This window comes from Sinocyclocheilus anshuiensis, unplaced genomic scaffold (assembly GCF_001515605.1).
Source record: "Sinocyclocheilus anshuiensis isolate Anshui unplaced genomic scaffold, SAMN03320099.WGS_v1.1 scaffold263, whole genome shotgun sequence".
NCBI lineage: Eukaryota > Metazoa > Chordata > Actinopteri > Cypriniformes > Cyprinidae > Sinocyclocheilus > Sinocyclocheilus anshuiensis.
The window spans coordinates 2,396,063-2,409,845 of record NW_015549593.1 but is presented as its reverse complement, the minus strand read 5'-3'; the positions used below and the strand labels follow the sequence as shown (position 1 = coordinate 2,409,845).

The window sequence follows — 13,783 nt, the reverse complement described above, 5'->3', positions numbered from 1 at the left end:
CAATGATCTATGCTAAGCTACAGCTAAAAGTGCTACCGCCAGACCCGGAGATCGGCTGAATGGATTCGAAAACGGTAAAACTCAACTGTTTAACTCTAGGGAAGTTGGAAAATGAGCCTATTTTCAAAAATAGTGGAGTGTTCCTTTAAATTCTTCAAGCACTCTAAATCAGACTGACTGAGAGACAGCAGTATTTCCTGTTCACCAAGTAATATTTGGAGTTTAAATTATTTACTGAGTGTTAGCACCCAGAGGGAATAATTACAGAGTTTTATTTGATTGTCATTGAGAAGGGATAAGGCAGATAATGAGATAAAAAGCCAAAATTGTCCTTCAAGCTACAGTATTTATTTAATAACCAGAGGTGTATAAGATGGAGACATCTTCATCAGCCATCTCTGCATAATTAGCTTCAAATATAGAAAGAAATGTTGGCCACCCTGGCACTAATTTAACTGAGAAGTTCAAATGTTAAACACTTTTTAGACAAGGTACATTTTCTGAATTTGCACAAATGGGACCATTCACTCTATGTTCTTCTGAAATGTAAAAGAAAAATGATAGCATAATTTATCAACATCTTAAAATGCATTTGGATTTTTAATTGCTTTTTTTAATGATGAAAGAATGTTAGCAAATGGGATTCAATAATCTGAAGCCATCAACCATAAAAACAGAAAACAATGTGCCCAGTCAAGTGCAATGAAAACTTGTCAAATAGCTTTACAAGAACATGAAAAGTTACATTTTATTTTTCTTCATCCAATGGCATGTTCATATCTGCTCCAGCAGCCTAGTCTGTGGCAAAACAGTCACATATTGTGTGTTATGTAATGTCAGTCACAACTGCCTATTACACACTGCATAGACCTCAAACCAGATGAATACAGTCTCAGTGGGAGATATGTACAGTATATAGCTTACTATAAATAAAGTTGTACAAACTCCTGGGGAAATTGGTGAAACTTAATTAATAACAAGTCATGTGTACAGAACTGGTTTGAAAAACATACAATGTTTCACTATAAAATAATTTAAATATAAATCTTCACACATGACGAGTTGTTTGGAATAGCTCAAATCAAACAGTGCGCTGAGAAACAAGGAACTTCCACATTTCGTCATGCTATAGTACACACTGTGAATATCTTTACATATATACATACAGTATTATGGAGATTTATAATGGTTAATTTAACCCTAAATTATTTTCCTCGATTTAAAGAAAGATATTCAGCAGACTGTATTTTATCCAGTCACTAACTGACATATCACAGGCTGTTCGGCAAAACGTGCTAAACACACCCTAATCACAGTTAATGAGGCATAAAGCAGATATAGTGAATGCAAATAGTCCTCTCTTTGAAGGGAAAGACATGGATTTGGCTATATGTTTCAATCAAATTGAATGGTTAGATTGAATCCAGAGGTTGTCATGTGCAGGATTTGCTACACAGTAAATGTACCATTAAGGAGACCTTTCAGATGCAAATAAAGGGGCGTCTGTCCTGACAGCCCTGACCAATCAGAGCGAAGCACAGCAGTATTTGTCAAACATATGCCACGATTGTGGGACACGCCACATGCATCGTCTGGACTTGTATTCTACATTTGCTTACAGTTTGGCTTGCTGTTCACAAAAATGTTTCATATTCAATAAAAAAAAAAAAATCAAGGTTACTTGCCACAACAAATGCATGCATAAAATATAAAACAACCACAGTTTTCTAAACTATAAAGATAAATAAAATAAATAAATAATTGTATTAGAATTTGTCAATATAACAGATTATTGGAGTATGTTTTTCAAGGAAATACTATTTCAGTCTTTCTACTTCAAAAATGAAATGTGCTACTTTGTAAACTTCAGATATGCACAAAAAACAGACATTTAAACTAAATCTGATACAACGTTCCCTGGTCTTCCCTCAAAACATATTATTGTTAATTCTAATTCAATTTTACTAACATGTGAATAAATATATACGTAGGTTAGGGCCTACTTGTTCAAAACATACGTTTGCTTACATCAGATAGAAGGGAAATGCATAATAAATGGCAAGAATCCTAAGACATGGCATTCATCTCATTTGTGTCTCGTTAGTTTGTTAAATACACTTACAATTCCATGGCGAAACAAAGACTGGGAGAATCCAAAACACAGTAGATTTCCCAAGCTGGACATTGAGCAGAATGTCATTGTGACAAATCTATTGGGATCAACCATTTCGAAGTTGTCTGTCACATAGAGGAAAGCAACTGCTATAGTCCATAGGCTGCTAGGAAGGAATAGGGCCGCTTGTACCATGCCTGTTACTGTGACCCGCATCTGGCTCTTCTGCTGGGGTTGGGAAAAAGATTCACTGCTCTGTCCCATCTTTTTCAAATGTTCACGCAGATAAACAAAGGTTTTGCCCCAAGAGAATAATAACGTGAACAGCGGACAGGTGCAATATAGCAAATATGTAAAATTAGCCACGTGAAATAAATACAGGTCTGACTCTACGCTTTCTGCTGGTGATGTTTTATTCAGTTCAAGTGAGGTGAAATTGTTTGGGACAGGCCCAAGCAAAAAATACATTACTGTTCCCATAGACAAAGAAATTAAAAGCACTATTTGATTCAGAACGAAGCCGACATATAATATGGCGTTAATATTCCTCTTAATCCAGATAAAAATGGGATGTTGTTGAGGAACAATTGAAATGTAGTAGAAAATGCTGATCCAGGCATTGCATGAGAAGTTGGCACAGAAAAACTGATAAATCAAAGCTATGGTTAGCGTTTGAAGCCAGAAAGGTGAATCGAAAAGAAGCATAATAATGGTCAGTGCAGTCATCAGTTGTTGAAATGTTGAATTGAATAACACAACAATTAACAAGAAGCGCAGTGGATTGCGAAGCGTCACTCCAGCGACTGGTCTCATTAGGCAAAAAAAGAAGATGATGTTGAAAAAGGTTCCTGTGAGGCAAAGGGGACTGGAGAGCAAAGCATATAGCCATGGCTCCATCTTTACTGTCGCCTCTAATCAGTTGTGTCTATGCTGACAGTCCTTCAAATGTCCTGCTCTTCCTGATACACCCAGGCTTTTATTACAACCAATAAATGATATAAGGTCAAAGTAAAATAGGTTGGTAAATTAAATGTGGCTTGACGGCCAACCATAAACAAATGGCACACATTCTTACATGGATTAAAACGGAACTATCCACATGCTCGTATTCAAGTATTACGTAATCAGTGCAACTGCAAACATTATTTGAACAATATTCTCAGACAATACTTACAAACAATACTGTTTCATTTATAAAGTACTGTATACTGTAAACTTAAAGAGTTTTATATTTATAATCTCTTAAGACTCCATTCTTAAATTAATAGTTCACACTAAAATAGAAATTTGATGAAAATGTACTCACCCTCAGGCCATCCAAGATGTAGATGAGTTTGTTTCTTCATCAGAACATATTTGGAAAAATTTGGTATTACATCACTTGCTCAACCAGTGGATCCTGAATGGGTCCCTACAGTCCAAACAACTGATAAAACCATGACAATAATCTACAAGTAATCCACACGACTCCAGTTCATCAACTAACATCTTGTGAAGTGAAAAGCTGTGTGTTTGTAATAAACAAATCCATCACTAGGCATAGGGATTTGAAAAAGTCTTAAGATTTCTGCCATTTGGGCAACAGTAATACATAGACTTTAGATTGAAAAAGGAACCCAAGCCATATACTACAGATATGAGTACATTATCTTTCTGGTGGGCTCTGGACAAAAAATAACCACCCAAAACACTCTAGCAACTGCATAGCAAAATCCTGGAAGCCAAGCCACCCACAACACCGCAGCATAGTGGTGAGTTTTGCACAAGTAAGCACTTATTTATTTATTTATTTCAGAAAATGTAAAACTTTGGAAATGACCGTGTTCATCACTGTAAAACATTAAGACAATGTTCATCATTGTTACTCATTGTTCAGTTTTGCATATGCATGATGCAGCTGGTCTCCTGTATCAAAATGCTTAATTAACCATTAACCAAGATTATGCAAACCTTTATGTCATTTGATGCTGCATATTATGTTTTAAGTGTCATCTACATACAGTATGTAAAAGATAATAGCATTGGGTTTAATAAAAGGTCTACACATGCACAAACATCATTCAAATTACTCATGGAAAAATGGCAAATCTTTTTGATAAACTATTTGATTTATTCTGTGAAAAAAGGAGAAAAACATATCTCTCCTTATGTGAATGAAGGAAATGAATAGTGAATAAATAAAGCAATTAAAGTAATTATACTGTGACAGCCACGGTAATGTGAAATGAGAGTAAACTATATTACAGACATGATGGTTTTAAAGACATATTACTGTGCTAAGATAAAGTGCAGTCATTTTCACTTCAGCTGTCCCATTTGATGCTCTTGAACTTTGCCTCTTCTTAAATTACCTTATTTTTGTACTAGAATTGTACAGTACAGAAATATGTTGAGAAAAATCTATAGATTAAAGAAATCAATCTTCAAAAGCCATCTGAATTATTAAATGAAATTTTAGTAATGAATACTTACTCAAAAATGTGGCACAACAATGAAAAAAGTGTCTTTTTTATTAAACGTATTTACAATATAGCTGTGCATTTACATTCATACAAAAACAGCCCCTACAATAATTAATATCAATAGAGGTACAAAATAGTTTGAGAGAGAAATATATCAAAGGACGCTTCAGTTTCCAAAGAGAAAGAGAAAGAGAAAGAGAAAGAGAAAGAGAAAGAGAAAGAGAAAGAGAAAGAGAAAGACATGTCAGTCCAGTCCTACATAATATAATTATCTTTGTGTTAGCTGGGGAAAGGAACGAAAGATTATCTGGAAATAAATAAATAATACAATGCCACTTATTGTACGAAGATTATCATGTGTATTGGAGTAAAGAACAGTTAACACTTGTTGTGTTAATTTGATAGACTTTCAAGGAAGTGGTTAATGTTCAACAACCACAGGTAAAAATGTATAAATACACAAAATCTTTGGTAGCGCTTTATTTTACAGTCCTATTCCGCATGTACATAATATGTACTACTTATAATAATTACAATAACTGGGTAATAACTAACCCTGAACCTAGCCCTAAACCTAACTTTAACCCTTGTAGTTACATTACATTACCCAGCACTTTCATAGGTTAGTACACTGTAAGTGCACGTACTGTAAAATAAAGTGCAACCAAATCTTTTGTTCAGAGTCAATACTGATTTTGTATTACAGGCCAATATTAAAGCACTACCTGCTACAGTTACGACCTACTCAGAATTGTCTGTGAAGATTCTCAGCTATCCAGATCGTTGAAGGATGTCTAGTGTTATTCTTGTCATTTAGATGCTGTGAACTGATGGTGGAGATTCAGTGGCATTTACGATTTTAGACGGGGACGACAAAGACACCTGATATTATCATCCGTCTCGGGTGATCTGATCTCAAAGATGATTGGATTTCAAAGGGAATGGTCTCTGATTTCTAGTGGAATGCTCAATGTATTTTAGTCAAACTTCACATGCACTTCTGTGTCACTGCATGTTAATGTTGGGCCTCCAGAAACAGATGACAATAGCAGATGTAAAGGGGCTCAGATTGTCTCAGGGATAGGAGGACGGCCTACGACACCAGTTTCAAGCCAATTCACATCTGTGTTTGTGATTCACACCGTTAGTGTAACACAGCAAGGTTAAACACCAGAACATTTCCTTCATCAGTTCACAACACGTGTCAAAATAGACACATATCCAGGTAACTAGAACAACTCAATCTCAGGTTAATCTAAACTCACACTACTGTTCAAAAGTTTGTGGTCGGTAAGATAAAAAAAAAAATGATTTGAAAGAAGTCTCCTATGTTCACCAAGGCTGCATTTATTTAATCAAAAATACAGCAAAAACAGTAATATTTTGAAATATGATTACAATTTAGAATAACTGTTTTAATATATTTTTAAATGTCATTTATTTCTGTGTTTTTCTGCTCAAGATACATTTCTTATTACTATCAGTGTTGAAAACAGTCGTGCTGCTTAATATGTTTGTGGAAACTGTGATACTTTTTTTAGGATTCGTTGATAAATAAGAGATTAAAAAACAGCACTTATTTGAAATAAAAATATTAACATTATAACTGTTTACTGTCAATTTTGATCAACTTAATTCATCCTTATGGAAGAAAAGCATTAATTAAAAAAAAATAAAAAAATTTACTGACCTCTTAGAATTCGTTCATTATGAATATGGCAGATATTTCACATCATAACACAGACAGGTGATGTTGCATTAGAAAGCATCATGTTCAACTCTACAATATTTCTGCAAATGTTTTCAATCAAGTCACTATACTGTCTGAGTTTGGTCTCTGTTAGCAGCTTCATAATGAAACTAAAATAATTTCCTAAGGGCAATTTAAAATGGCCCTGCATGTTTACACATGGAAAATTTTCATTCTTAGCTATGTAGCAGAGTAACATAAAATTATAAACCAAGTTTGGACAGGCTACTGTCCTCGACCTGAAGCATTATACTATTTAGATAGTATTAATACTATTTAAATAAATTTGTACCAGGACTTTCTCTCATAATGTTGCCACTGTTTGTTTCTGGCAACCTAAAAAATTTCACAGGCTTAAAATATGTGTGTTTACTTTGATTTGTTTTGTTAACAGTATGATTAACATTTCAGAATCTGCATCTGCATTCATGCACTAAGGATAATGCCCTCAATTTCAGTTTCTATCCAGAGGGCATATTATTGAATTAATACAAACACCTCCTAACACACCACTCATATCCCATAAATAACCTAATGCTGATTAATCCAACACTTGGGGCAAGCACTGTGAGAACTACAAGCTACTACTTACACAGATCAGAAGATTCCACTGTTCCCAAAGCGAGGAAATCTCCAGCTAACCAGCCTTACTGGATAGAAAGGGCCTCATGACACGTTTGCTGAAGGAGACACGAGAGGAACTGATAGCTGAACTGAAAGCTGCAGAATTGTCCATCAGATGTAGTACTCTTGCATGCTGTCTCTCGTGGAGTTGTGAAGGTGAAACTCTGCCCTGTAAGCAGTTTTAAGGCTACGTTGGTGTTCCTTTTCTTGGAGTCTTGCAGTTCTTTGAGCTTGTCGATGTTGGTAAAGGAAACGAGTCATCACTGCCAGCACACAGAGGGTACTGAAGACCGCAGCTGTCACCACTCCTGCGAATCAGAATCGGACACTCAACTTATAAAGTGTTTTGAATTGGAAATGGGGCCGTTCACACAGAATGCGTTCTTGTATTTAAAAAAGCACAATGGAACAAACCAAAATTTGTCAAGGCATGTTTTAAGGCATGTTTGAACTCTTATTGAGATGCAGGAAAAAAAACTGATTCAAGTTTGCAGGTTTGCATGGACAAAAATTTAGAAAGTGATTAAAATGGTTGCATCTTGTGTGAATGTCCCCTTACGTTCCATGTTCAATACAAGTTAAGCTTGACAGAAAATAAATACAAATAAAAAAAATAATAAAATAAAATAGTGAATGCAACACTCACAGTCTCACACATTCTACAAACTCTCTTTCTACTTTAATGGGACGTTTATGTTGCCAACAAATAACTAACAGTGAACAATCCCTTGTGACAGTTCCAATGGAGATTTTATTACCATAAGTTACTGCGCACAACAATTACCAATACAAAGTCATTACCCATTTCTGAAATAAAGAGAGCAAAAAGGAAAGATGAACATAAACAATATGTGTGATAGTGAAAGCTCATTTCATACTTCACTGACTGTTACAAATGAAACAATGAAGCAGACTGAGGTGGTAAAACAAACCTCCGATTACAGCTGAATCAGGCTGGCTGTTGTCTTCGCGATGCTCGTTATCTTTTCCCACCTCCTCTCCATGATCTACAGAAAGGTGGCACATGCATCACACAGAAATACAACACAGTTTACATTGTAAAGAGATATGTGGGCAAGATGCAGTTGTTTTACATTTTAAGAGTCCAACCCTCTTGTTTTTCATTATGCCGATTATACTTCCTTTTCATTGTATTATTTCTTCTTTTAAAAATATCTGTAACGTTCAATGGTGAAAAGTTATTTTTATGTCTACATCTATTAATTTCAGTTACATAGTAGATTAGTGCTATGGTTGCTTGGCAACTCTATGTAAAATGTTTTTTTTTTAAATTCTGCACAGATCGCATCTCCCTCACAAAGAATATCTTGCATCAGTGATGTCCTGTGCATTTTATGTTATTATTATTATTATTAGTAGTAGTAGTAGTAGTGGTATAAACCAATTTGCAGAAAATTAGCATAAATGCTCAGTACATTTTTTAAGAAATCATTGAAAAGATAAATAATGGCACACATAAAATAAAATAAATACAAACTATTCTGGTTCTAACATCACATTCATATATGAATATATGAAATGAGACTTGGACCATGCTCATTGCAACTATTTCTTAAGTGTTCGGTTTATAAATTGCATCTATTTTTCTCATAACTAACCCAGCCACAGGATGTCTTTATTATGCCTACAATAACTATAAAGCCACATGGGCTCTTCAAAACACAAAAAGCACACCAGGTGAGTGCAATACATGTGTCATTTAATTAAAGCAGACCTGTGGCCCACTGTTATCACAATTACCATGGTGAAATTATGAGGCAACTCGGATATGTTTCCTACCTAACACATATTGTGATGCCTATTCCTTTTAAATTGTTATTTAAATTATGGATATGATATGTCTGCCAACATTCAATACCAAAAATATTCCTGAAATTGTACAGCAGTTAAATGCTATGCAAAAGCTTTCAATTCTCAACTTAATTACTTTTGTATTAATTTCCAAGAACTTACCTAAACGAGATACAGAGGTTGAAAGGTCAGCTAATGCTCCGCAATTTGATTCCAGTAAATGTCCTCGTATGCTGACTAGAGAGCTCCCTCGGTTCAATAATGCTGCCTTCAGTGGAGCAACGTGGTTGTACTGGACAGATGAGAAGCAGCCAATGAAGCCTTTGGACCCAGCATGAGCTACCTCTTCATCCAATACATCACTTCCTGTTTGGAAAAAGAAAATAATAAAAGCATATATGCCAGAGATTGTTTCTGTCACACACATTAACAGTAATTACTCAACAAAAACACTGCTTGCAGCTATTGTGAGCATTTAGATCAAAAGTTACAATTACAGACAGGCAAGACCTTATGAAGTTTCACTCTTTTCAAATCCCTGAATATTTCAGACACAGGCACAGTCCTGCTCATTCACCGTTAATACATGCTTCGTGACTGCTAGACACTTTGAGCGAGTGAAGAAAGATAAAAGGTTTCAGTCAGCCTTCATTGTTGAATCACCCTTGTCTAATGTCAGGAAAGGGGAAATTTCAGACCCATCAAGCATCATGACAAGTTCTGAAAAGTAATGGCGCTATGTAGTCGGAGAAGTTCACATGAGGAAGGAGCAGACATTATTATGAATGCAGACATTTTTAATCCACATTACAGATAATGTGAAAAATGCCTTCTTTGCCTCTTGTCCACCCACCAAAGGATTAAATTAGTGTCTTTTTAAATAGGATCAATTAGTTTCATTACCTGTGACTTTTCCCAAGGTCAGTGACTTCATAGAGTTAAACGCAGCATCATATGAAAGGGTGTACTTCTTATTTTCATGGTCAACCTAAGAAAAATCAAGAGCAATTGAATGAATACAGGAGAAATCACCCAGAATGTGATGAAATTTCTATTTATTCAAGAACTGCATTAAAGCTGAATCAAAAGGCAATGTACTATCAAACTATTATAAACAGACTCTGTTTCAGAACTATGAGTACATCTTTGTACATGGATATCATGTTTCAAACAAATTCAGTGTAAAAAAGCAATCGACTACATTCCAGTAATGTAATGTCTTTTGTATTGTTACATGTGCTAACCATAGCATGAGACATTTATGCTTTGAAAAATAACACCTGAACAAAGACGTCCTTTCCCTCCCGCTGGATGTGAGCTCTATGCAGCCGTCCGTCTGCCAGGCTGCTCAAGATGGGGCTGAACACATCCGGTCTCTTCTCCTTATGCAGTTGATACCAGATCTGTAAACTCCCTGAGAGGAACAGATCAATGCATTAGCACATTTGGCAAACGTTACTTATAGCTCTAGTCAGGGATGAATGATGTTGTTGTGAGCATGTTGTAAATCATTGTAAAATCCATTTTATTATCCATTTGGTACTTAGATTAGTCAAGCAAAGATTAAAACCATGTAACTCCAGTCATGGTGAATTGAGTGTATGTTCCAATATAATTGTGAGTCATCCTGTAGCGTTCTTACAGAGCTCAGCAGATGGACTTCACGGCTCCAGCTCCCAAGTAGAGTCTTGCATAAGTCTATGAGACAACGTGTTTATATATAGACTATGTAGGACCTTAGCAGCTGTTCTAAACAATGTATAAATATTAATTCCCTGGCAGCCTCTAGCCTTTACTCTGTCTGTCAATACACATTTATTTGTCCCTCCTACACAAATATAGTGCAGATAAAGGGTCAAGGTGCTGGTCGTGCTGAAATTCCCTCACAGTTATATTTGAGGCATCTCTAGACTTTCGTTGTGCGCCAAGGAATACTGCACTTAACACTTTTTTGTCAATATTTCTAAAAAGCATTGTGTGATTGGATTTATGACTGCTACACACTTTGAGAGACTGAAAAAAGATAAAAGGTTTCAAACAGTCAGCCTTCATTGTTGAATCATCCTTGTCTAATGTCAGGAAAGGGGAAATTTCAGACCCATCAAGCATCATGACAGGTTCTGAAAAGTCATGGCGCTATGTAGCTGGAAAACTTCAGGAGCAAAACAACATAAAGATGAGTATGGGCTGGAGTAACTGCTGTATATAGTTTTATTGTGTGTATATTTAGTGTTGTGTATTATTTCTGTCACCTTTTTATTGTAAATTTGTTATGGTTATTGGCTTAATTCTACTTCTCTGTGCAGCACTTTGGTTGGCTCTGTCGTTTTTAAATGTGCTATATAAATAAATTAAACTGAAACTGAAACTGAATGTAGATATTTTGAATCCATATCACAGATCATGTGAAAAAATGCTTTCTTTGCCACTTTTCTCCCCTCAAAGGATTTGATTAGAGTCTTTTTAAACAAGAACAATTATATTCATTACCTGTGACTTTTCCCAAGGTCAGTGACTTCATAGAGTTAAATGCTGCATCATATGAAAGGGTGTACTTCTTATTTTCATGGTCAACCTAAGAAAAATCAAGAGCAATTGAATGAATACATGATAAATTGCATAGAATGCAATTAAATTATAATAAGCTATTATTATTACACTCTAGCTGATTCAGTAATCAATGTACTAAACAGGCTGTTTTTCAGAACTATCTGTACTGCTTTGTATATTGATCTCGTGTTTCAAACAAATTCAGTGTAAACACACGTTTATGCATGTTTCATGTGTGTATTAAAATATAACACCTGAACAAACACGTCCTTTCCCTCCCGCTGGATGTGAACTCTATGCAGCCGTCCATCTGCCAGGCTGCTCAAGATGGGGATGAACACATCCGGTCTCTTCTCCTTATGCAGTTGATACCAGATCTGTAAACTCCCTGAGAGGAACAGATCAATGCATTAACATATTTGGCAAAAGTTACTTATAACTGTAGTCAGGGATGAATGATTTTTTTGGGAGCATGTTGTAAATCATTGTAAAAATCCATTTTATTATCCATGTGGTACTTGGATTAGTCAAGCAAAAATTAAAACCATGTAACTCCAGTCATGGTGAATTATGTATGTTCTAATATAATTGTGAGTCATCCTGTAGCGTTCTTACAGAGCTCAGCAGATGGACTTCACGGCTCCAGCTCCCAAGTAGAGTCTTGCATAAGTCTATGAGACAACGTGTTTATATATAGACTATGTAGGACCTTAGCAGCTGTTCTAAACAATGTATAAATATTAATTCCCTGGCAGCCTCTAGCCTTTACTCTGTCTGTCAATACACATTTATTTGTCCCTCCTACACAAATATAGTGCAGATAAAGGGTCAAGGTGCTGGTCGTGCTGAAATTCCCTCACAGTTATATTTGAGGCATCTCTAGACTTTCGTTGTGCGCCAAGGAATACTGCACTTAACACTTTTTTGTCAATATTTCTAAAAAGCATTGTGTGATTGGATTTAGCTCAACAAGAATGTGGGTGGTACTATTATGTAGGAATGAGTGTTGCACAATAAAAATCCATATTTTGTTAAGCTGGGTGAAGGCATGACTGATCTTAAAAGCACAGCTCTTTCAGGATTTTCTCAGCCTTGGGTTCCAAACATGTATGATTTTCTTTCTTCCATGGAACACAAACCTTAGCACAGTGCAAAGCTCATGCTGCTAGTTTTGGTGCAATAAAAATAAATGGTCACCATGACAAAAATGACAAAAAGTATCAGCAGTCCATTTAATTTCTTTACTATATTCTAAATCGTCTTACATTTTCTGTGAGGAAATTCCGTAAATTTATATACTTTACATGTTTCTGTTCTGTATATTCATATATGAAGCATCAAGGTGTCATTAACGCCAATGATGCCATTTGTCAATGGTTCACATAAACAGTCATGTTGTGTCACATTTGAATATTAGAACTTTCAAATCTCAAAAATAAGACTTAATATCTAGAGCTTAATTTTTGTGCCTGTGCTTGAGACAAAACTATCATCTGACTTGAAAAGACTTGGCATATGAAATGGCTTTTTATATAATAGAACTATTTTGATTATAGTTCAGTGTCTTTATTTTTACATTTTCAGTTTTTGTTTAAATTTAGTTTAAATGTTTAGTTCAGTTGCCCATTTTTATTAGTTTTAATATTTCTATTTATTTCTTTTTATTTCAATATTAGTATTTTTAGTTCCCTTTCAGTCGGTCACTCTCGACTTCACGTCGGATGACCGACGAATTGGGATCTCGCTTAGAGAGACCAATCTACTTCGAGTGTAAACTAAACGAGCCAATGCACATTGGCATGCGATTATTGCATCCAGCTGCCGCTGATCACAGCGTGAGTATATGTAGGCAGCAGATGCAGCGCATATTCAGCTTTTCGCTTTGGAGCCGAGCAGTTCTATCGTTCTGCTCCTGACCTTCTGCTAAAAGTAAAGACTACAGTCGAGTCAAGCACGCTCTTCGAGGGCTCTCGTGCTGGTGGTACGGCGCTTCAGCGGCGGTGGTTTCCCGTGTCGAGTGGGTTGCACACATCAGGCTGCACTACCCCCTGTGTGTGTTGCAGACGGCCATCTCCCCTGTGCGCTTCAGCACACTAAACGACGATCGGATGTCGATTGCAGCATCGGAGGGTGAGCCAGACTTTTCTAGGGATGGATTCTCTGGGTGGCCAGCGGTGCCGGATACGGACCCGGAAATGATGACTATGCTTCATTGACTCTATGACTCTATGCCGAGAGTGTCAGGCTCGAGTGGAATCTTCCACCACGTCCCGAACCCTCAAGGTTGGACGATTGGTTTCTCGGGGCCCCACCCCAGTGCCTTTTTTCCCGGAGGTGCATGATGAGCTCACTGGGTCATGGACGGCACCTCGATGGTGGGGCAGCGTGGGGGTATACGGAAGTCCCTCTGGTGGAGTGGTCGGTTGCGATGGAATTGTGTCCAAATACCGCTGCCACCTGGCGGGGTAAGAC

The 13,783-nt window shown here is 36.4% G+C and overlaps 2 protein-coding genes across 2 annotated transcripts in view; both read right to left on the bottom strand.

Annotated features, from left to right (window-relative positions):
* Nucleotides 1-2,086: 2,086 nt before the first annotated feature.
* On the bottom strand, nucleotides 2,087-3,010 carry LOC107658204 (taste receptor type 2 member 8-like). The gene has a single exon (XM_016446663.1). It carries the CDS (start codon nucleotides 3,008-3,010, stop codon nucleotides 2,087-2,089), a length of 924 nt encoding a protein of 307 aa, XP_016302149.1.
* Nucleotides 3,011-6,829: 3,819 nt separating this feature from the next.
* LOC107658203 (contactin-associated protein-like 5) overlaps nucleotides 6,830-13,783 on the bottom strand; it is a 64,869-nt gene continuing 57,915 nt past the window's right edge. The window contains exons 21-25 of the mRNA XM_016446662.1: nucleotides 10,042-10,175; nucleotides 9,665-9,749; nucleotides 8,924-9,127; nucleotides 7,882-7,956; nucleotides 6,830-7,257 (exon numbers count right to left, since the gene is read on the bottom strand). Of these exons, the coding sequence (XP_016302148.1) occupies nucleotides 7,061-7,257; nucleotides 7,882-7,956; nucleotides 8,924-9,127; nucleotides 9,665-9,749; nucleotides 10,042-10,175 (695 nt within the window). The 3' untranslated portion in view covers nucleotides 6,830-7,060. The remainder of the gene's footprint in view (nucleotides 7,258-7,881; nucleotides 7,957-8,923; nucleotides 9,128-9,664; nucleotides 9,750-10,041; nucleotides 10,176-13,783) is intronic.

Bases quoted from the DNA above. Each gene is read 5' to 3' on its own strand.
- LOC107658204 (XM_016446663.1), bottom strand. From the start codon at position 3,010: ATGGAGCCATGGCTATATGCTTTGCTCTCCAGTCCCCTTTGCCTCACA.